Genomic DNA, 24,105 nt, shown 5'->3' with positions numbered 1-24,105 from the left:
CTTATTTTTTAATGGAATAAGATCTCATATATATGCTTTCAGATGTGTCCTGTATTATATAATTGTCCTGCCTAAGTCATAGAATTGTACCAAGAATTCAGATGACAATATCTTCTATTTTTAACCATCCTGTATTTTCCCACTTTTTCTTCCATTATTCCTCTTACTACAAAAAAGGAATCATTCAGGAGGCAAATATTTTTGATTGGTAATGATAGAAGCCATTTGAAAGCACATTGGATTATAAACTACTGACCTCCCTGCTAAAAATAACTCATATAGAATATGTAAAATGTTACAGTACCAGCAAATTAAATTTTGAAACTGAAGTCACCAAAAGAAAAAAATAAAGTCAGTAGTCAAAAATTATGTCTTACTACATATGTTCACAAGTAATTTAGTACGGCTTTCAAGTTTATTTTTTTTAAAATACTGTTCTCTCTTCAATAGTGGAGCAAAATCCCTCATTATTTTAGAGTCCTCAGGTTATTGGTCATACAGTAAATTCTGTACATCCAATCTATAAAGGAAAACATTTCCTTGCATTTTTGCTTGAAGAAGTAAGAGAAGCATGTTTTATAACATGTTGTTGTGCATTATGGGATCACATCTGGAGAGAGGGGAGCTAAGCCTTCCTTCCTTGGGCATTATACCTCAAACATAAATCTTATGATTAAGATAACAAAAAATGAAGAATCCCATCATATGAGAAGCCACACAAGTATAAATGTACCATGAGGCTTCCTCAAAGGTGAAGTTCTGTGCTTACCGCCCTATATCATCTCTGCAAGGCTCATCAAGAGATACTGCAGTTCCACGAACCCGAGCAATGGCAGCTGCTTCTTTGGCTACCAAATGAGTGGATCTCCTGCTGGAAACAGTAACCCTTTCAGGGAAAATACAGGTTACCAAATTTTGAAATCTTCTGAAAGAATATTTTCATATCACATTTTTTTTAACATCAGTGAACACTGAAACAATTAGAAGTCTTACAACCTTGACAACTTAGGAGGATGGCCTCAAGTATGTGTATGTACACACACACACATAATATATACTTCCTAGATGGGAGTGAATCTGAACATGGATAACTCCAGTCTTTTCTAACATTTAAAACCATCATGCAAACACTGTTCTTGAAAACTGGATTGAGTGGTACACTAAACATAGCAAAGATTTAGAAAGAGAAGGAGAATAAGACACTGGGAATTAAATACTTTCATTAAAAATGTGAGAGAATTATTTATTTATTTTTTTATTTTTTTTATTTTAATCCCATTAAAATAAAGTCTTCTCCGAAGACTCAGGGCGGCTTACAATCTAAGCACAAATCAACGTGCTTAGCAATAGCCTTCATTCTATGTATATGCCTGCTTATTAGGGCTTTCGCCCCCCCCCAAGCGGCATTATTACAAAGTCAGCTTATTGCCCCCAACAATCTGGGTCTTATTTATGTTAAAACTAATAGCTAATGCTATGACTATAAGCTATATTTACAAAGAGATCAATCCATATGTTTCAGAGAATCTCACAGGTTCTATAATATCTGGTGAGAACGTGAAGTCAATAGATATCTGTAGTACTATGTTTTTAAGGAATACATCATGATTACAGAACAAAAAATTATGCTCTGTCTTATAATTAGTGTTAAATGAGGTGAGAATGAAAAAATATTATGTAAAGAAATACTACTATTCCTGTTAACAGCTGTGAGACAAACAACTGCTAAAAACTGGGAAGATGAACATTGAAATTGCTGAATTGAGGTCACAGAGATGTGGGATATAGCAGTTACAAAAACACTATGATTAAAGATGATTAGTGTTCTAGGATCAACAGGAAAAAATCCATGTTGTACCGTCTATACCAACAGTCAAAATGGTCCTAGATTATTGGTAAGCCATGTATCACACTAAAATGTATTAAAATATTATTTTGGGTATACTTTTTCCAAATATTAGTATCTCACTTTATCTCCAATCATAACCTTAGGTTTCCTGATAACTTTCCTAGTTTTTAACTTGCCTATTTTGCACTTTGGATGTAATCTGAGTGAGGGTCACTTCCCCGCCGCCTTGAAGGAGGCGGTGGTGAGACCTCTCCTCAAGAAGCCCACCTTGGACCCAGCTACATTGAATAACTTTCGTCCGGTCTCCAACCTTCGCTTCCTTGCGAAGGTTGTTGAGAGTGTGGTGGCGCATCAGCTTCCTCAGGTCCTGGATGAAGCGGATTACCTAGACCCGTGCCAATCGGGTTTCAGGCCGGGCTACAGCACGGAGACGGCATTGGTCGCTCTGATGAATGATCTCTGGAGGTCCCGGGACAGGGGCCATTCCTCTGTCCTAGTCTTATTAGACCTTTCGGCGGCTTTCGATACCATCGACCATGGTATCTTGCTGCGGCGCCTCAGGGGATTGGGAGTGGGAGGCACGGTTCTGCGGTGGTTCTCCTCCTTTCTCCTGGGACGCTCGCAGTCGGTGTTGGCAGGGGGACAGAGGTCGACTCCGAGGCCTCTCGTTTGTGGAGTTCCTCAGGGGTCGGTCCTCTCGCCTCTCCTGTTCAACATCTACATGAAACCGCTAGGTGAGATCATTCGTGGTTTTGGAGTAGGGTACCATCAGTATGCTGATGACACCCAGCTTTTCATCTCGACTCCAAACTGCATCAGTGATGCCCTCGACGTAATGTCCCGTTGCCTGGAAGCAGTTCGGGAATGGATGGGGAGGAACAGGCTTCAACTCAACCCGGACAAGACTGAATGGCTGTACATACCGGCATGCCAGGATACTCAGAGCATTCCATCCCTCAACATCGGGGGTGAGTTATTATCCCCTGTTGATAGGGCCCGCAACCTCGGTGTCCTCCTAGATTCACAGCTATCCTTGGAAGATCACATAGGAGCTGTAACCAGGGGGGCCTTCACTCGGGTTCGCCTGGTGCACCAACTACGACCCTATCTGGACCTGGATGCCTTACATACAGTCACCCATGCACTTGTGACCTCTCGCCTTGACTACTGCAACGCACTCTACATGGGGCTGCCCTTGAGAACCACTCGGAAGCTTCAGCTGGTGCAGAGTGCAGCTGCACGAACACTTTTGGGGGCTTCCCGATACTCCCATATCACACCTCTCCTCCGTGAGCTGCATTGGCTTCCAGTTGCCTTCCGAGTGAAATTCAAGGTGCTAGTGATGACATACAAAGCCCTACATGGCATGGGTCCGGATTACCTACGGGAGCACCTACTGCCAGCGTCAACACCCCTCCGTCCTGTGCGCTCCCACAGAGAAGGCCTCCTTAGGGTGCCACCGGTCAGAGAATGCCGGCTGGTGGCCCCCAGGGGGAGAGCATTCTCAGTGGGTGCGTCAACCCTCTGGAACTGCTTGCCTACCGAAATCCGGATGGCCCCCGACCTTCGCACCTTCCGGCGTGACTTAAAAACCTACCTGTTCCAGCAGGCCGGCCTGGCCTGATAGATCTTGGGGTTTCATTTGTTTTTATTATTGTTAACTGTATACTTACCTTGCTCTGTACACCGCCCCGAGTCCCTCGGGAGAAGGGCAGTATATAAAAACAAAATAAATAAATAAATAAATAAATAAATATACTATCAATGTAGTGCAATATAGGCAAGTAAAGAACTAGGAAAGTTGGTTCCATGGATTCTTAACTGGCAAATAATAAAAATACAATGAAAAATGTCATATTTTTTCCAAAGAAAACCAATGTTATGATTGGAGAAAGACTGATATGTGCAGTCTGTAATGCAACTATAGGCTGTAGTCAATATAGGTGTAGTGTGTCACACTAGTCAACATATCAATCATGTTTGCATATAGACAATTAGTTGCTTTCAACCTACTTGTTGATTTGTTCCCATTCTTTCGCATGGTCTATACAGCTCAATCCTCTGATTGATTTTTGTCCAGCCATTTCATCTCGTTCAATTTTCACAAAATCTGAAGGCAAACAAATTCAAATGAAATATCAGTGCTTCTTTATACCTTTATAATGTTTTAATTATTACTGAATAACCTAAAGTATCTATAAAGTATACAATTAATTTAAGGTCCAAGGTGACTAGTGTGGCTGAACTGTACAAATGAAAATAAAAAAGAATAGCTGGGATACTATCAGTCAGATAAAACTACTACACTGAGATGGCCCAACTGCTGCCTGAGTGGTAAGCAGGAAAGCAATTTGAAATCAGAAGCTAATCACTGCCAACTGTGCAATTTCTTGTTCACCTCAGAGGGAGCATGAGTATCTCACAGGCTCTTCTATATTTGGGTAAGCAACATCATGCCCGGTGCAGAACAAAAAAAGTAGTGAGCAAATGAAATTAAAGGCAGGAGATAAAAGAAAATAAATGGAAATCTAACTAAATCTAGTTTGTATCAATTCCAATCTCAATGCTTTCTACATCTTTCTATCTTTGCAAATCCTACTTCCTTCTACCTCATCTGCACACCAATGCTGGCTTACCGTATAATTTTTCTCTCTGTTTCCCTTGGGATGTTTGTAGCTTGAATTGACCTTGGAAGATCCCTGTCTTTTCTCCATGGTGTGTTAACACAGTTTGAATAGGGACTTGGGATTCTGCAGCTCCACTTCGAAGGGCAATGCAGCCTTCACCTAGAGTACAGTAAGGCACTTGATTTTTATCGGATAGCAAGGGGCAAAAATTTTTTGCTCACACATAACTAATCAATCAGGAATAGATCTGCAATCATATGTATTCTTCCTTAAGACTCGGAGAGTAGACTTGCATAGAATTACACTGAGTGCAAAACAATATGCAATGGCACATAGAAGCATATGGAGTAATGATGGTTGTGATTAATTCCCAGAGGTATTTTGCTGACCAGTGTTAGAAGATAGATAGATAGATAGATAGATAGATAGATAGATAGATAGATAGATAGATAGATGATAGATAGATAGGTAGGTAGGTAGGTAGGTAGATAGATAGATAGATAGATAGATAGATAGATAGATAGATAGATAGATAGATAGATAGATAGATAGATACTGGGACTAAATATATTATTGGTGAGATTTAGAGTGATTCCACAAAGAAGAGGGGGTCAACTTATTTTCCTAAGCACCAGAAGGCAAGATAAGAAACAATGGATGGAAACTAATCGAGGAGAGAAGCAACCTGGAATTAAGGAGAAACTTCCTGAGGACAATTAACCAGTAGCACAGCTTGCCTTCTAACGTTGTAGGTGCTTCCTCACTAGAGATTTTAAAGAAAAGACTGGACAGCCATCTGTCTGAAATGGTATAGGGTCTCCTGCTTGAGTAGAGGGTTGGACTAGAAAACCTCTAAGGTCCCTTCCACTTTTATTCTGATTGAGTGATTTAAATGTTCAGATTAGATTATGGTCACCACATGATCCTAATGATCATTCTACTGGTTCATGTCCCTTTCCAAGTGAGGGAGGTCTTGTGAGCTGGTTCCTCTGTGGACTGTTATATTAGGTCCTGTCTTCTTACCATTCGAGTCCCACCAGGCTCAAGGTTGACTCAGCCTTCCATCCTTCCGAGGTAGGTAAAATGAGGACCCAGATTGTTGGGGGCAATAAGCTGACTTTGTAATAATGCCGCTTGGGGTGTGTATGAAAGCCCTAATAAGCAGGCATATACATAGAATGAAGGCTACTGCTAAGCTTGTAAGCCGCCCTGAGTCTTCGGAGAAGGGCGGGATATAAATGGAATTAAAATAAATAAAATAAAAAAATTCTTGTTTTGATAATGCAGTAATCAAAGCAATGGGGAACAGGTTGTTCTTTCTTCCCAATTCTTCTGAAAATGTATGGACACTTTCTAGTAAGAACTGCCCATTCAGGCTTAATTTTAAAACAATGTTTCTACCACTCAATTTAAAAATATTTTTAAAAAATAGAGACAAGGAAAGGAAGTTTTGCAATTTTGTGGGCAGAGAATGGGGAAAGGGGGCAAAGGAAAAATAGAAAGGACGTATGCTGAATGTACTGTATGTAAATGATTATCACCTTTGACTTAATGAGCCATTGTTGAGTCCTCTACAAATATTTTTTTTTAAAAAACAGCATTTGTTCTTTAACAGAAAACATGATAAATTGGCATCCCAGGATCAAATTGCTGCATGGGGCAGCAACCCGTTGCTGGGATCTGATGTGAGATAGGCTAAGCGCTACAGCCAATAGGAGCTGGAGCTGTCCTAGAAAAGAATGAAGTGTTGGAGACCATCTGTTGTAAAGCATATAAAAGCAGCTTAGATAGAAAATAGCAGTTCTGAGTGAAAGTTATAAAACATAGGGTGCATTTGCAGCAGTCTGAGAGTGTGAGGAGAATATTATCTGCTCTTATATTCAGGTAGTGTGAGTGAACAATATTGCTGTTGGCTAAGCAAAAAATATAGGTAGGTATGTCCTTAGAAGGGACGCGGTGGCTCAGTGGGTTAGGACGCTGAGCTTGTCGATCAGAAGGTCGGCAGTTTGGCGGGTCGAATCCCCAGTGCCGCGTAACAGAGTGAGCGCCTGTTACTCGTCCCAGCTTCTGCCCACCTAGCAGTTCGAAAGCACGTAAAAATGCAAGTAGAAAAATAGGGACCACTCCGGTGGGAAGGTAACAGCGTTCCGTGCGCCTTTGGCATCTAGTCATGCCGGCCACATGACCACGGAGACGTCCTCGGACAAACGCTGGCTCTTCGGCTATGAAACGGAGATGAGCACCGGCCCCTAGAGTTGGAAACGACTAGCACGCAGGTGCGGGGGAACCTTTACCTTTACCTTTTTATGTCCTTAGAAGGACATTTCACACTTTTCCATTACTTTTAGTAGACATCATACAACACAATTTATCACTGGAATATGGTCCAATACATTCAATTTAGAATATACTAGCTGGTAAGGTTTCAATTTTGGGAACTAGCTGTCCTCCGCGTCAGATGGGACTACAATTCCCTTGCTGACCAGGCCAGCAATTTTAGAAATTGCACTCCCAATACATCCAGAGAGTGGCTAGTTGGAAAAGCTACTGTAAATATTAGGAATTCAAATACTGCTTGCTCTCTTAAGACAAAAGAAGCAACAAAGTATAATGAATGTCAACTTCAGAAGTCAAAGTATGTGGTGTAGAGTGTTATTCTAATTTCAGTTTAGAGTTATGTAAGGTATAGAAGGAATCGACCCTAACTAAGAGAAACACACAGGTATGGGGAGATTTAAATGTTTCCTACCTCCCCAACATCAGTTACCTGCTTTTACAAAGTATCTATCATATTTCTCATGAACATGCAAAAACTATGATAGTATAATGAAATTTTTTTTCTTTTTAACAATAATTTTACTGCTGTGCAAGAGGTTTATGCTCCCCACACTGGTATTGTTTCTCCTTATATAACTGTATAATTATATGTTTATTGTAAATAAATATTATTATAAACAATAATTTGCAATGACATTTAATATAAGCTGTAATTTAGCCACAAACCACATCATGAGAGATATTAATTCCTGAAGAATATATTTCCATTCAGAAATTGTTCATTTTGGGGATGATAAATTTCCAAAGATTATGTATGCTGTGCAAATATAATAAATTTCTGTCCTTTTGTATGTAAGATTGCATTTTATTTATAGAAACTACTGTAATATGATGTTCAAAGCCCTACATGGCAGGGGGCCGGAGTACCTCAGGGAACACCTGCTGCCGGCATCAATCTCCCTGCGCCCTGTGCGTTCCCACAGAGAGGGTCTCCTCAGGGTGCCACCAATCAGAGAATGTCGATTGGTGGCCCCCAGGGGGAGATCCTTCTCTGTGGGCGGTTCGGAACTATGGAATCAGTTACCGGTAGAGCTCCGGATGGCGCCCGATCTTCGCTCCTTTCGTCGCAATCTCAAGACGTTTTTGTTTGTACAAGCCGGCCTAGCCTGATGGGGGATTGGTAGGGTTTTTTATTCTTGTATTCTTAATATTATCTTTGGGGTTTTATAATTGTAATATATTAATTGTTTTAAAATCGGGCAATTATTTAATTTTCTTTTAATATTTGTAATTTTGTATTTTATTCTTGCCCTGTGAACCGCCCTGAGTCCTCAGGGAGAAGGGCGGTATAGAAATATTATTAAATTAAAATTAAAATTAATATATTTCTGAGCAAAAAAGAAAAAAGAAATCTTAGAAATCAACTCTCTCTTTAATGCTCCAACTTGAACAAGTTACAATGATTGATTTGTGAAAACTTAGTGTAAGTTTGTTTAAATCTTACCATAGGATTCATCACTGTCTGAAGATTTAATGCAAATCAAAATGTGTTGGTCTAGCAGATATTCTCGATCTGAAATAATTGGAGTTAGCTGCAAAGAAAACTCAAGAATTCAGTAAAACTAGAGGAAGAAATATATTTATGAAATCTAATATCAGTAAGCAATATGGTATGAAGTGTCTACACTTACGTTGGTATCTTACATGCATTGTATATAAATTGAGGTAAATTCTGAATTTCAAGGGATTTTTTTTCCTGGTCAAATATGTGCAAAATATGCACCTTTGCTCTTGATTTTTTGTCTTATTTTCTGTTAGTGCATCATAAATTATATTGGCAGAAGGACATACATATTGGACAACTAATCTTGAATCCTATACGTGCAGGGATATATTTCTCCAAATTTAGTTAGTTGCACTTACTTTATATAGTTTGCCTAAAATAAAAGAATTACTGAATGCTGGGAATTTAAAAGTGTAGACTATAGCATGCAGACTTAGTTCATGTCACAGTTAAAAAAGACTGAGATAGAAATGGGCATCCATCACTCAGAACATCTTGTTGAACCTAAGGAGAAAAAACTTATCAGGCTTCTTCCAAATTTTAATGTTGGAATCTGGAATATAACACAAAGGAAGTTAACTAGAGTTCCTAGATTTGCTTGGCAATGCTTAACTGGAAAGACACCAGCTTGAATTTCAATTCAGCATGTTCTTCTAAGCATTTTAATCACCCATGTGTTCATTTAGTCTGAGGATTTGAAGCAGGACTCCAAAAAAAAGCTTTCTGTACTCTATTTTACTTCTTTCCAAACAGATGCCCTTCAGATACAGTCTCAAGGGATAGTAATTCTGGTCTAAAGTATTTAAAGAAGTTCAAACTGGGAAAGCTGGTTTATCTGAAACATGGAATTGTGATTGGTCTAAATGTTATAACAATCATTATCATCATGGTATGACATTAGCATGCAGTCAAAGAGAGAATGGAGTAGGTAAAATCAGGGCTTTTTTTCTCATAGAATGCTCAGAACGGAGTTCCGGCACCTTTTTTGGATGGAACCTTGTAGGCAAGGTGGTTTGTATGACATGTGTGAGTTCCGGCACCTTTTGCTTTTACAAAAAAAGCACTGGGTAAAATGATGCCCCCCCTCAATAAAAGGACCATGATATCTTGCACAAACAGTCATGAAAACAGCAGTATGCTGAATCCAGCTCTCTTTCCCAGTTTAAATTCATTTTCTGTGTAGCTGGTAAGCCTGTGCTCAAAAAATGAAGTGTTCTTCAAAGAAGTACCATCTGACAGACATTATGAAAAACCCTGTTCAAGTATCGAAGTGCAAATGCTTCTGCAGAAGCCAAGCATCTTCAGCCCAAGCCAAAATGACTCTGGAGAGTAATATACGGTAGCTATAGGGCCTAACATTGCCAATGGGAGCTGAACAGATCTCAATCCCTATCTATACCAGCAATTATTTGATTAGTGAATCAGTGAATGGCAAAAATTGTGCCATTTTGGTATCAGGATAAGAAGGGAAACTCATCAGAAAAGCCAGAATGACTTTAAGATGGGCTGGGAATGGGACAGAGGTGTGGGGAATACCAGAAATCATTTTTTAAAAAGCTGACCATATGACAGAAAAAAATGTCATGGTGTATTCGTAGGATGGCAAGTGAGAGAAAGTTCTTATTGAAAGAGTCTATGTGGTGTGGCTCACATCTTTATGTGCAGACTTCCATAACCCAGAATGGCCTTGCATTATGATGTAAACATTTCAAGGTGGTCCAGATAATTTTTATGCAGGCTAATTACTTGCAGATTAAGACTTTAAAATTACATGACAAGTAGCAACAATTCTGTTTGATAGGTTGCTGAGTTTGGTGCTGTCTCATGGAGAAGCAGAAAGTATATGAAGAAGAAAATCAGCACTCTTCCCTTATAATAAGAGACTACTGTTATATTTTATATTGATGTTATATGTTTATGTAACATGTATATATTTTCTCTTTTATTATGGACTATCTGAAGGACTACAATGAATCTGAAAGTGGTCTGAGATGGTAATAAAATCCACTGCATCATTATTTGTATATGAATTAATCAATTATTATGTAAGCTATATTCAAACAAAACCTATCAACCAACCTTAGGAAGGGCTTCGACAAACTTTACCACCAGTTCCCCTTCGTTTCCTTCCTCATTTTCTCCCTCTTGGCTCTTTACAAAGCCTGTAAAAGTGTTAGAAAAGAAATTAGATGCCAGCTGAAAAAGCACAAGCAATAACACAGACATTGGGAAAACTAAAAAAAAATATATGTAATAACAAACCTTGGCAGCAAAGGGAAACTGATAATTATTCCTGTCTCTGGACAGCAGAAGGGAAAGCACTTCTGACTTTCAGTTTATAATCCTAAATGAGTGCTTACAAATTGCATTTGCACATGAACTTATTAGTTGTCTCCTTAATATTTTATTCCAGTTAAGAAAATCATTAGGAAGCTCAGTACTTGCATGGACAAGAAGAGAAGGAAAATATGACAAGTCTTCCTACGCCACTCAGAATAGCATAGTTGAAATTCTAATTTAAGATTCTTAACACATGGTTTCCATAGAAATATGTGCAAATCTCTGTACAGCCTTTTTTGTATGGAACGTGGTTAACAGAACTATAAGAAATATAAATAATGGAAACAGGATAACAGAGATATATATCCCCTCACCCTCCAATGCAGTTTGGCCCTTTGACAAAGCACAACAAAAATAACCCATTGTGGATATATAGTTTCATACACAAAAAGCTTAGAATTAGGAATCCAGAACTATAATCTTAAGCACAAATGTATATTTATGGAATCATTGCAGATTCTTGTGTGTACATATTAAATCTTGATCTTGCAAAGTCAATTACTTTTAGGCTGCTAATGTATGACATTAAGCTTCAGTCCTTTAATTTGGATTTCAAAGACATAAAAGATACTTATAAACAGTGACTTTTATAGCCATTGTAGAGTATATGTGATATTATTTATGCACAAATATCAAATAGTAACCACTTAAAATGAATCATTTTTTCTCATAGCTCAGACCAGTACACATGGCTTCTTATACGTTACTCTCACAACAGTTCTGCATATGTTCTAGGACATGTTAATCTGAAGATCTAATGTGAAAACTAGTGGACACAAAGGTTTGGTCAATATATGAATAGGAAAAGGCCTTTTAGAAGGTTTATGTAATATGGAAGAAAAGTAGGATGAAATAGGTCACAAGTACACTCAAAAGCCAGGGACCTGTGACTATGGTCAACTATGCATTTATATCATATATAGCTGAGGTTTGTACCTTGTCCTTGGGAGAAGTTCAACATGAATGATAATTTCTTTGAATAGAAACTGTGTATAGGATTGCATCCTCTCTCTCCCCCTCTCCCTCTCTCTCTCTGTGTGTATGTGTGTGTATGCTTGTACATCACTTGTTCAGATGTTTATATGAAATCTTACATCACTGGATCTGTATTATAAGCAAAGTTGTATTCTAATATCCTTTTGGGGAAAGTATTTTAGCATTTGGGTCTGAAAATATAAAAGTGCTTGTAAAAAAATAAAAGCATTTTTATAGAATTCCAGGTGAAAAGAAATAAGGATATATTGTTTAAAAACAGTAATGAAGATCAGAGATATTCTGCAACAAAGATTCTTGCCCTTCAAGTGATAATATAAACAAGATACACTGAGAAGCTTTTAAGTAGCTTATTATTTCATACTTAATATAAATATTCTGTAAAACAGTGAATGGGGTATCAACTAGAACAACCTTATTTGTCCCATTAATCTCTCCAAGCAATTTATAAATAAGATAACAACCACAAGAAAAACAGCATTTACTTTCTAGGCAGCTGGAGTAAAATTCAATGTAGAATTTAGTCTGTGACTTTGTCTTGAGGACAGCACTGCAATGGAGAAATTCAATCTGTCCCAGAGAGTCTGTGTACTTAGCATCTGGGGAAAAGAGGGCATATGTTAAGGTTGGCAATAACAGCATTCTGCAAAATTGTTAAAGACATTGGAACAATGGTGTAAAGATTTACATCTTTACTTAGAAAGGGAAAAAAATGCTCACCATTCTTAGAAACAAACTGAGATGTGACAGCAACTTCAAATGTAGCAAAAACAGGACTATGATCGCTTGTCATAATGTCAGTTGTGCATCCTATGATAGGAAAGACAGTTAAGGGTCTCTATTCTTAACTTTCTAAGGGAGGAAAGAATATACTAATATTGGCCCAACTGATGCTTAAGAGAACAAAGCTTTTATTTTCAAGTGAAAGAAAGCAGAAAGAACTCAATAGCCAGCACACAACTCCCATGACATGTCCCTTAGCCACTGGAACTAGGTTACCTGAAAAATAATAATATCTATTGTCTTTCCTAGGATTCTCCCACTTGCTGTAAAGCGTCAAAGGTACAGCATATGCTCTTTGGCATTATCTTCCTAAAGTTGTCTTTTTTTGTTCTTCAGTACTAAAGTATTAAAATATTAAATTAATTTGTCCTCTTTGTACTATTTTTTAAATTTTATATAAGCATTTCATGTTCTACTGGTTTAATTATATATATATAATTAAACCATATATATGTGTGTGTGTGTGTGTGTGTGTGTGTGTGTGTGTGTGTGTGTTATGAAGAGCTGATGAGAAATAACCTATAAACTTCCTAATTTCAGATCTGACCAGGAACCAAAATTCCCAAAGAAATAATTACACACACACACACACACACACACACACACACACACACACACTAAACTGTGCTTTGAATGTAATTTCATTTGACATCAGACCACAGCTACTTCACAATTTTAACTGAGGAAAACAGAATATCCTAGAAATAATTGCTACAACTGAGAATCTTTTCTGACTTAGTTTCGGTGGGGGGAAAAAGCATGCAAGGTGTATTTCTCTCACAATTATTCACAGCCCATTCTGTTTCCCCCACACATCTTAATTTAAGGAGAAAGCATTTCTCAAAGATAGTATGTTTTTATGTTGAGAACTTGGCAATGAAAGGCAGTGCTACAGATTCTGCTCTGAATCATTTCCGCTTAAGCCAGCTTTGCTGCTATTTTCAATCTGTTATCTACCCACCATAAGACTGGCACACCACATGCACCAAGGGATATGATTTCCAGAGTACTCGATCACACCAGGATGGCAAATTGTACTTCATCTGCAAACAAAAGACGATTCAATATCAAGAACACATCACTCTGCCAGGAGGTTGCCAAAAAGCCATTGATTTTATTTTCTTCACTGCAATGTCTATCGAAAGAGAAAATGGTCCTGGCAACAATTATCAATTGAAATGCTACAATATGCTAGAAGTTATGGCATACCCCTGTGGCTTTCTGCTTGGTGTAGACATAATTCTCCCGGGTGTTTCTTTCAAAGCGGTAGGTTGGGGCAAATGTTATTTCTTCCTCCTCTGAAACAGAGAGATGGCTGATTATTGTTTTAACTCAGTATCAAAAATCACTACAGCAACCTCATGCATATCATTCTAATCATCTCCTATAGCAGTTTCAAGCACATGTTTGATTATTTGTATGCAGTCTCTCACCATATGGAACCATTTTCTTTATGCCATTGCATGGGCAAGGGGAGAGAATGAGAAAGACAGAAAGGTTGGGTTCATACGCTTGGGCGTGTGTGTGAAAGCCCTAATAAGCAGGCATATACATAGAATGAATGCTACTGCTAAGCTTGTAAGCCGCCCTGAGTCTTCGGAGAAGGGCGGGATATAAATGGAATTAAAATAAATAAATAAATAAATATATCACATAAAGCATAATTCGGTTTACATTTCTGTAATGGTTCATCTAATTTGGTTCAGAAGGGAAACTATGGCTTAATATAAATCATAAATCAGTCAGATATATGTGGTAGGTTACATCACAAGATGGCATTTTATATCAAGTAATTACTCGGGCAATAATGGATGAATTAGTTCTTCAATTATCTCTCTCTTATCAGCTACTTTTTCAGGGTATTTGACTCTAGGTTTAATGAGTGAACCTAGTAACAATCTTACCAAGCTGCAGAAACACTTTCTGATCCTTCTTTTCAATGAGGAGCTGATCAAAATTAAGCAGTTCTGTATACTGCTGCTGTTTGATTTTCTGAATGATATTTTCTGCTTCCTGAGAAGAGGGGAAGTGTTATAATTAACAATCAGCCCATATTTCTTACATGTTTTGTTTAATAAATGCTCAGTTATATATAATTAAGTACAAAGTATGTTCAGGGTCCAAACAAAATTTTATATATGATTAACTCTTTACACTTGAATTCTGAAAATGTTTTAGTGCTATTTAATACCATTATTTCTTTCCTTTGAAGGCACTAAACCAATTTATTCTTAAGAAGACATTAGGGCAGAATGAAAGGAAAGGTTTTTTTTAAAAAATAACAAAACAAAACTCTATTTCAAAGCATTGTGGCTCTTATCTCTACTGAAGTCCTCTGTATCTGCTTATAACTAAAGCCAGAAGACATATGATTTATAGGGCAGAGTCCCACGTCATTGCTAAATCAGAGTAAACTCTACTGTACACCAAGGGGAAATATCTGGGTGGTTCTGATGCTCATAAATTCTCCATGATTTAGGGACAGGGATGGCCATGTCATTAATGGAAACAGCAATGCGGTACAAATCCTCACTAACATGAATGGTGTAAGCAGCTCAACAAATAACATTTTTAGTGACTTTCCTTCTGAACAATGTGTCCTGTTTATATTAACAGCTCAAAATCCCAGCAAAGGAAGATAGATTGAGGCTTTTTTTGTCTATGGAATGACTAAGTTGCACAGACGTGGCTATAGTCAACATTTGCGCTCCTGTGTTTTCAATTCACCTTGGGTAAGGGGTGGTTAAAGGTCATCCTTTTTTCATTGTTTCTATCTATGGAATTTCTATCATCTTTATTCTTTTTGCTTTTGTTGTTTCCTTGTTTTTAAATGTGTTTAATAGATTGTAAACCACCCAAGTCACTAAGAATCAAGCAGCATGCACAGTCTAATATTATTAATAATAATAACAGCAGCAGCAGCAGCAGCTTGGGCACAATCTCCTCTTTTGAATTGATAGGATACTGTCCTTGTATGTATCTATACAGTATTTCGTTTGAAGTGAACACCATGTCGGAAGGTAATACACACTTCTTTCTTGAATATGCCCAAATAGGGCTGGATAACATCTGGATTTCTGCACTAAGGAACTTTTCCCTGTTTTTACACTTGAAAATGTAGAACATGAAATCACGAGACCTCATGACTTACATGATATCTTTTTTCTTTTCTTTTAACATTTTTAATTCTTATTTTTCCTTCTTCTTTATTTTTCTAACATTTGTTTAATATTCTGTATTTTATCAGGTTTTTAAAACTCAATAGTCATTTTTTTAATAAAAGAAACTGCAAATTAATATAGTGCAAATTTAACTTTTGCTGAAAACCAAAACTGATGTACCCTAACTACTATGCAGGAAATTTTTAATTTTGCACAAAAAGTTTTTATGTGAAAAACAAGGTAGGAATAATTTAGTTACAGGATTTACAATTACAAGCATGCATCCCGATATGATTCATAAGAGTACATTTGTGAACAAGGAAAATTCTAATTCAAATCTCATTTTGACCATGAATTTTCTTAGTCTGAGATTTTTATTTGCAATATCTGAGAAGTTAATAGAAACTTAATTTGCAGTTCAGCTATATAGTAAGGATTACCAACATAATGCAAGTGATGTAAATGTAAATAAATAACCACATAAATGCTAAGTATGATCAATTAGCATGGAATTTAAATGGTTCTCCCACCATTGGAGATAACTCTAAGCGGTAATTCAGATCTCCCAGCCAGAAGAAATGAGTAAAACGATGAGTGATGTTAAATGGATTCAAATTCTTGCCTCCCAGGGACATAAAGCGAAGAATATTCATGTAGTTCTGATTTCGTCTGATAAAATAAGAAAAGTTTACTCAATATACATTAAATTGTGTAGATCCTGGCCACCACTACCAATAAAGACAATTAACTCAAACAGTGTTAAGCTAGATAAGTATTTTAAAATATATACTCAAATTATACCAAGGCAATACCAAGATTATTATTTTTATGCAGCAATTTTCTCTAAACTGGTACTCCCTATATCTATAATCATATGGTAGGATTGTTGTCCAACACATCTGGAGAGCATCATATATAGGGAAGCCTGCTATGGGAAAAGCTGCTTTTAATTGAGATAGCTATTAGCATTTCTGTGATAACTGAACTCAGCATTATTCAATGTACAATTTTCAATAGAGGAAACTGACACCTTTCTGCAAAAAAGGTGCTAATTTGTTAGTTTTTAATAGCCATCATTTTCCCTATGAACCACAATGCAGATCAATGGACTAGTGAGATGTACTACGGTTAAATGAGTCATGGGGTTCATCTTCACACCAGCTATGTATGGCATTAAGACACCCAGCTATGTCCTCATGAAGCAGTCATCCCCAAACCACCATGGAGGCAGCTTAAATTCATCATTAATTGTTCCAGCTGTCTACTAAAGTAATATAAGCATCATTGTGCTGATATAACTGTGTATGTCATCATTTCCACAATTCAATAAATACCTGAAATACTATGTTTACACAATGTACTGAAATTACTGTGTTATTGTTAATTTTCCTTTCTTCCTCCAGGTATAATGTGAAAAAACCTCCTTGCAACTCAGCTTAATTAGAAACTATAGGGACTTCCAAACAATCAGCTTTTCCATCTCCTATCCCTTCTTAATCCAGTTAAAAGGCTGATTTATGTGCTTTTGCAAATTTATTTGGCATAGCATCAGAAAGTTATAAACCTGCATAATCAACTGCTGGAAAGAAAGTGGAGAAAATTATGAAATGTGTATCACAATATCATCATGCAAATGCCACATCTTATGTATTTGAATCAGATGTCAGGATGGAAGTACATAAAGGTGGTACGTGTTTAATGTCACCACATGTTATTTTGATATCATTGTGGATTACTGTGGAAGCCACTGTAAATACAGACATATCTGGATGTTTAGGAGCATAGAACTCAGAGAGATGAATAGTGCTTATAGATAGTTTTAGCTAATCACTCATTGCTTGATATATAGGTAGTCCTCAGCTTAGGACCACAATAGAGCCCAAAATTTATATTGTTAAGTGAGACGCTTGTTAAGTAAATTTCCCCCATTTTACAACCTTTCTTGCCACAGTTGTTAAATGAATCACTGCAGTTGTTAAGTAAGTGTGATGGTTGTTAAGTGAATCTGGCTTCCCCATTGACTTTGCTGATCAGAAGGTTGCAAAAGGTGATCACAAGACCCCAGGACACTCCAACTGTCATAAATATGAGCCAGTTGCCAAGCATCCAGATTTTGATCAAGTGTACACAGGGATGTTGCAACAGTCGTGTGAAAAATGGTCATAAGTCACTTTTTTTCAGTGCAGTTGTAACCACCATTGTAACAGTCACTAAATCGAGGACTACCTGTAATTTCAAGCTCTCCAATAACTGAATTCTTCTCTCTCTCCCCCCCCCCACCCAGTTCTTTCAGGTCTGTCCAATACAAACACGTCACAGACATATACACAAGATATTAAATTGCTAGAATTTTCCCTCTCCAAGTTTCTACGTGTTTGTGAAAATTTGATTGCTGTTTTGCAATAAAATAATACATTCTCAAAAGCATTTTGACAAAAAGTTGGTTGTTAAAAATATACAACAATTGAGAACTCTCAGAACATGGTTTCAAATGGAGGAAGAGCAAGTAATGTATGGTAAAATGGGCAAAAATGTTTGTTATAATATTGAAATGGATTAATGGGAGACTTGCTTAAAAAGACAATAATTCCTATTGTCTTACCATTTAAAAGAAAACTTTTTAAAGAATAATGTACCATTGATATAGGACACAGCAGAACATGTCTAAGTTGTATAAAGATATTTATAATTACTGTTGATGTGAAAAACATGAAGGGACATTTTATCAAACATGTAGACTTGTGAAAAAGCAAAAAGATACTGGACACAAATGCACAGAGTTTTAAAAATTAACATTCAGATGGAACTGGAACTTTTCTTATTAGGATTTATGAACACTATGTTTGTAATTGCTAAAAGAGTGGAAGTCACTTCTTTAAATATCTTTCTTTTTCTTCCTTTTATAATCTTTTCCTATTTTTTCTTCTGTTTCTGTGGTTTCTTAAAAAGTTTGTAAATTTTTCTTTTTACAAGAAAGAGAGAAATCTCTCTGACCCATTTGTCAGTATCATGTGATGAACAGGAGGCTCAGCTATCCTGCTCAACTACCAAAATGGCTCTTTTGTCTAGAAGACCTGCACATTTGAACACAAAAAGGATTGTATATCCATTTGTCAACCATTCTTCTCTACTTCCAAATCTCTAAATAGTTGAATCAGTAAAATTCAGAATAGCAAATTCTGACTGTAGATCATTGCTTGTGTGAACAAGTAATAAAATATCATGTTACTTCATTCTCTGCGAAAAGGAACATAGACAGTTACTTTCGGTCATCAGAGTAGCTATGCTAAAACAAGCTCAAGGACAAATTTCATTTCTTCCTTTTAAGACAGAACCAGCTCCCAGTGCAGGCCACCCTTTAAGCAATGAACATGCCAAGTGGACAGAAGGAAGGACCTGCAGTTTGTGTTGTCATGGGAATGTGGAAGTGTGAAAGGAAGCTGGGCCATAGAGAGGAAGGAACTTATGGTGATTTAACACAGCTCATCTGCTTTGCTTTATATAGGCACATGAGCTGAATTTCTAGATCTAATTCTAGTTCCATTTCCACAGAGCCAAAGAATTATAGATGTAACATACAAATCTAAATAACTAAGACATGCAGTGGTCCTGGAAGAGAAATGTTTCCTGTTGACCTTTAGCAAAAGGAAACACAAACAAAGCAAAACAATCACCACTTAATCATCTAGCATTTTTTTTGATGAAGAGACTATAATTTCAATGATCTATGTTTTTTTCTGGTAATAGTATGATGCTTAATAACATACTGACTTTCTTAGTCCTGAAAAAAACAGCATAATGGACTGCATACAGATTGCCTATATTAGCCAACATTTGAGAGCTTTATTTACATCTTTATTTTGACTATGGCTTTTGAACAGTTACTGAATTCAGTGAAGTTAAGAGGTGTATTTTTATAGTGTTTAATTCCTGTCATATACATCTTTTATATTATTTTATTCTTTTTAACATTATAAACCGCCTAGAATCACTTCATGGTGAGAGGAGCAACAAAGAGATTTAATAAATAATAATAATAAAAAAATCACTTTCTCTGTGGATAAGAAAAATAAACCTGTTGCAATGCCTTCTGTATGTTCCATGTTTAAAGATTGCTTCTTGAATCTATACTGTATATGTAGCACATACTCTAATTTTGTATTATATTAAAAACATATCTTGGAAAGTGCTCAAGAAAAATAAAGAAAGAGGAAGAACTATTACACTGTGCTCATGTCCTGATGAGAACACCACAGTGCATGGAAGTGATTTTCCTCCTCCATATGTTTGTGACTTTGCATCTTTTTACTGTTTTTGGTAAAAGTTGCTCTAAACTGTTATTTATTTCCAAGGGTACTAATTGAATAAAGTTCTGTTTTGAAAAAAAAATTAGCAGCATGATGGTATAATGTAATGCAGCATCTCCTAAAGTTTGCTTCAGATATGTTTCTTTACAAATGCCAGGCTTTGGTCAGCACATCCTAACCAAAGTAACACATTTGGGTCCAGATCAAGAAATCTGACATAATTATGTGCTTGTATGTAGCATGATCCCACATTATTTGTCGCACATTAAAATTGCCTCATTACTGAGGCAGAATAGAGATTGGTGGCAATAGGGGCAAGGCAATTTATGCAGCATACTGTCTATCAACTCATGTATTGGATTATACCTTAACACAATGATCTGTCTGCATCCATAGTAAGTATATTAAACATGTTCAGTCTTGCAACTGTAGAGAATAAATGTAGCTCAGGTTTAGATATTGGATTCTAGGAGTTTTCTGACCATGATTTTCATTTGCAGACTTTTTTTTAACTCCTGAGGTAACATCTTCAGTGCTGTGATCTTGGAGAAATAACTTTTGTTGCCTAGCTGTGGAATTTATAGTTGCCTATCCTATGAACCTTGCATGTGATGGTTGAAGGATGTGTCAGTCACATAGCAACAACATCTAACATCACAGCTGAGATACCTCTAATAACCCAACATGCTCAGATTTCATCAACTTAGTTTGGCCATATTCCCCTTACATGTCATTTCCCCCTGAAGACATTTTAATAAATCTGCAATCTTGGAATCTTCCTGAGCTTTCTAATGCAAAAATCATGCTATTTTATTTATCATGTTTCTACACTGCCCATCTCACCTAAGTGACTCTGAGAGGCTTGACATTCTAAGGATATTTATTTAAAAACTGAACATCGTTCAGTGTGCTGAATTAATATTTCAAAAAAATACTAGGTGCTGAGAAGTAAAAAACAAAACAGGAGAAAACTGTTTCTCAGCACCAGCTGCAGCGGAGATGCACAACCAATGAAAGGATGTAGGCAGCCGCCACTATAAAACTGATATAAAATTAAAATTAAGTATCAGTTTTTATAGGTTTTTGATGACTGCCTCCAAAGCTTTGACTAATTGTGACAGATGGGGGAAGATATTAAACATTTGGCTGCAGTGTACTGTAATCATTAACGATGTTAGATTTTCATGTAAGTAACATAAACAGGTATTACATCCCCATCTACTATTTTTTGTAGTGGGATCCATAGCATGCTGCTCTAAATCCTTCTGTTCTGAGTAAACGATATTAGTAGCCACTGGGAAAACACAATGATGGATTAGATCTGGATTCTGGGACTCTGATTCTCAGCATATCTATACCACTGATCATATTGGTTAAGGCAACATCTGAAAGATTCCATATTTCTCATGCCTAGAGATGAATCCTCTAGTATCTTTTCTGAAAAATGGCTTCAGCAATTCATCATCAGGAGTAAAGAGGAGGGTCCAGTGTGCTGGTCTTCATAGTGATAAACTTCACAATTCTAGCTTTTTGAATCTGATTATCCACTTGCACTCCGTGGAAATTCTGTACTAGCAACCAGCTAGTGCCTCAGATGGCCCTTAGGTAGGCAATAATAATGTACCTCTGTTTCTTCTCACTTCCTGAAGTCAAATGGCTGTTCACAAATCCAAAGGAGGTTCCATTAAACATGAATGACACCCCCACAGCTCCTTTGTTGCCTGTCGGAAAAAGAAAACGAAAGAAGAAACAGAACAGTTTTAAAAATAAATTCTTCCTCTTGCTATTTAAGCTGAAACACTTTTTTGAGGATGCAGAACTGAGGAACAGAAACGTCCTGAAGGTTTTCTCAAAAACTTTTTTAAAATCAAAAATTGAATTTCTCTTTACCACTCAACAAAACTCCATCAATCTATTCGTGTTTTGAAAATAGGCTAAGAATCCCTTATAATGTTAATTTTAATTGAATACAGAGTTCCTGCAAAGTTATTTCTGAAAGTAAACTGTAACATAAAGATACATATACCTGCAAAGATACTAAGCTTCCCTGGATTCCCATCATATCTGTACAGGCATAAACGATATAATTTATCATTCAACTTAAAGACAGTTATTGATTGTAATAATTTGTGGAAGCACTTCTATGAAGCAAACCTTAATATGACAAGTAGTGTTGACCTCTATGAGGTTTTTGGTTGGTTGCTTCATTCCCCCCACACACACCCCCAATTATGTCTTGGCTCACATATATATTATACATTATCTACTGTCCTACCAAAGTCCTGTTTTTCTTATAATTAGAATATTATGTAATATGTATATATGTATGTACTGTATGTATATAGCATACCATTTATAAACTTTGGGTAGATGTATTTCATTAAAAAAATGCATCTAAAAAAATCTACCAGAGTGGCATCAACAGAGTTCCATGGGAAATTGTAACAATTGCACATCTCACCAATTGCTATGGGAACCATAAACAGATTTTTAAATTATTTTATTATTGTATCCCAAATAGTATCTTCATAGGCACTTATTTCCTATTTTAGTTGCATTCATTTTTACATAGAGGTGAATAGTTGTAAAAAGGTATATATGGGAAACTTGCAAATTAATTAATTAATTAATTTTCTATTGATGTTGTAGAGAGCCTGATTTAGTATTTACCCTTGTAGTTAACATTTAGCTTGCTATTTAAGGATTGAGTTTTTTGTTTTATATCTCTTTCTTCTATTATGCTTTTTTATTTCATTTTTTTTTACTTTTTCTACTTTCTTTTAATTTCTGCATCTGGTTAATATTTTTTTATTAAAATAAGACATTTTAAAATGAAGCACATCATGTTTTTTTAGATTTTCAGAAGCAAAGAATTAAAGTTATGATCATAACTTAGCTCAGGTTATATGAAGAACCAATGTGGTGGATAGATCATGAGGACGGGTCAAGAACTGGGAAGACTTAGATTGAAGTGTACAGACAGAACAGCTCAATTGCCTGATTTAGGGCCATCTTCACAATTTAGAGCAGTTAGTGAGTCTTAAAATCAGCCCCAAATCCTGATGTGATGGAATGGACTCTCAGAAAGGAGGGGCTCCATTCCAGAAGGCAAAGAGCAAAACTTAAATAATTTGTTGGGAGAAAGTTAAGAAGGTTCTGCCCTAGCAATTCTCAGTATATATTTTTAATTATGCAAATATTTGCTTAGTTTTGCAAGATTTCTGTCTGTAGGTGACAGATAATAAAAGAAACTGTTCAGAAGTAATTCTACATATCTTTCTTTGCTCTTGGATTTGTGTTTTTATTTTTTTAATGAACTGTTAGCCACTCAGTGAGAGTAAAATGGGTCACCATATAAATTGAATGAATGAATAAACATTTATTTGTTTGCAGTTTCATAAGTAAATAACTAGAGACCTATGTATAAAAAAGACAACTTTTTTCTATTTTATAGCATAGGAGAGCCAACATCTGAAAAATAGCAATTTAAAATGCCTTTTTGGGTGTCTGCCCAAATCTTACCCAGCCTGTTTGCAATTCCAGTCTTCACAGTATCAATGCAGAGGTGGCTTATGCGATTTTCATGTTCAGGTTTTGCCAGTACAACAGTCCTGATGTTCCAGAGAGTATGGGTTGCTATCTAATTTTTTTTAAAAAGTAAAAATCAGCTGCCGTACACCTCCACTTAAATCTAGGTATCTGAATTACAATAACTAGGGATCTATACATAACCGTTCTCCAATAACTTATACTGAGTTTTTACAATATTCTCATGATCAGAATTCTAATGAGAACCAATTATGTACAGAAACAATATACTGAACAGAAGCAAAGTGCTAAAGAGGTATTAACACTATACATTCTATAAATATTTTTCATTTAAGAATTGTGGAATGAATCCCAGTACATAGTCCCACTATTATAATGGAGCCATGTTTTAACTAAATTTTTAGCTGAATGATAAAAGCAATTTTATCATATTACTGCATACTATTTTGCTATTTATGTATAGGTAATCCTTGATTTACCATATTTCATTTAGTGTCCATTCAAAGTTATAACTGTACTGAGTGACTTATTACCATTGCATGTGATCAAAATTCAAAGGCTCAGTAATTGGCTCATACTTATGATTGTTGCAGTGTCCCAGGGCCACGTGATCACCTTTTGCAGCCTTTTGACAAGCAAAGTCAATGGGGAAGCC

The 24,105-nt window shown here is 36.4% G+C and overlaps 1 protein-coding gene across 1 annotated transcript in view; it reads right to left on the bottom strand.

The window, feature by feature from the left end:
* Positions 1-24,105, bottom strand: part of INPP5D (inositol polyphosphate-5-phosphatase D) — a 79,823-nt gene that overhangs the window by 5,789 nt on the left and 49,929 nt on the right. The window contains exons 13-25 of the mRNA XM_081330044.1: positions 23,424-23,541; positions 21,526-21,622; positions 16,125-16,263; positions 14,338-14,446; positions 13,643-13,731; positions 13,395-13,476; positions 12,371-12,460; positions 12,136-12,249; positions 10,397-10,479; positions 8,258-8,345; positions 4,486-4,635; positions 3,863-3,959; positions 770-886 (exon numbers count right to left, since the gene is read on the bottom strand). Of these exons, the coding sequence (XP_081186170.1) occupies positions 770-886; positions 3,863-3,959; positions 4,486-4,635; positions 8,258-8,345; positions 10,397-10,479; positions 12,136-12,249; positions 12,371-12,460; positions 13,395-13,476; positions 13,643-13,731; positions 14,338-14,446; positions 16,125-16,263; positions 21,526-21,622; positions 23,424-23,541 (1,373 nt within the window). The remainder of the gene's footprint in view (positions 1-769; positions 887-3,862; positions 3,960-4,485; positions 4,636-8,257; positions 8,346-10,396; positions 10,480-12,135; positions 12,250-12,370; positions 12,461-13,394; positions 13,477-13,642; positions 13,732-14,337; positions 14,447-16,124; positions 16,264-21,525; positions 21,623-23,423; positions 23,542-24,105) is intronic.

Source organism: Vipera berus (assembly GCF_964194415.1).
Source record: "Vipera berus genome assembly, chromosome: 5".
Classification (NCBI taxonomy): Eukaryota; Metazoa; Chordata; class Lepidosauria; order Squamata; family Viperidae; genus Vipera; species Vipera berus.
The sequence above is the reverse complement of the archived record's forward strand: the minus strand, read 5'-3'. Positions and strand labels throughout refer to the sequence as shown.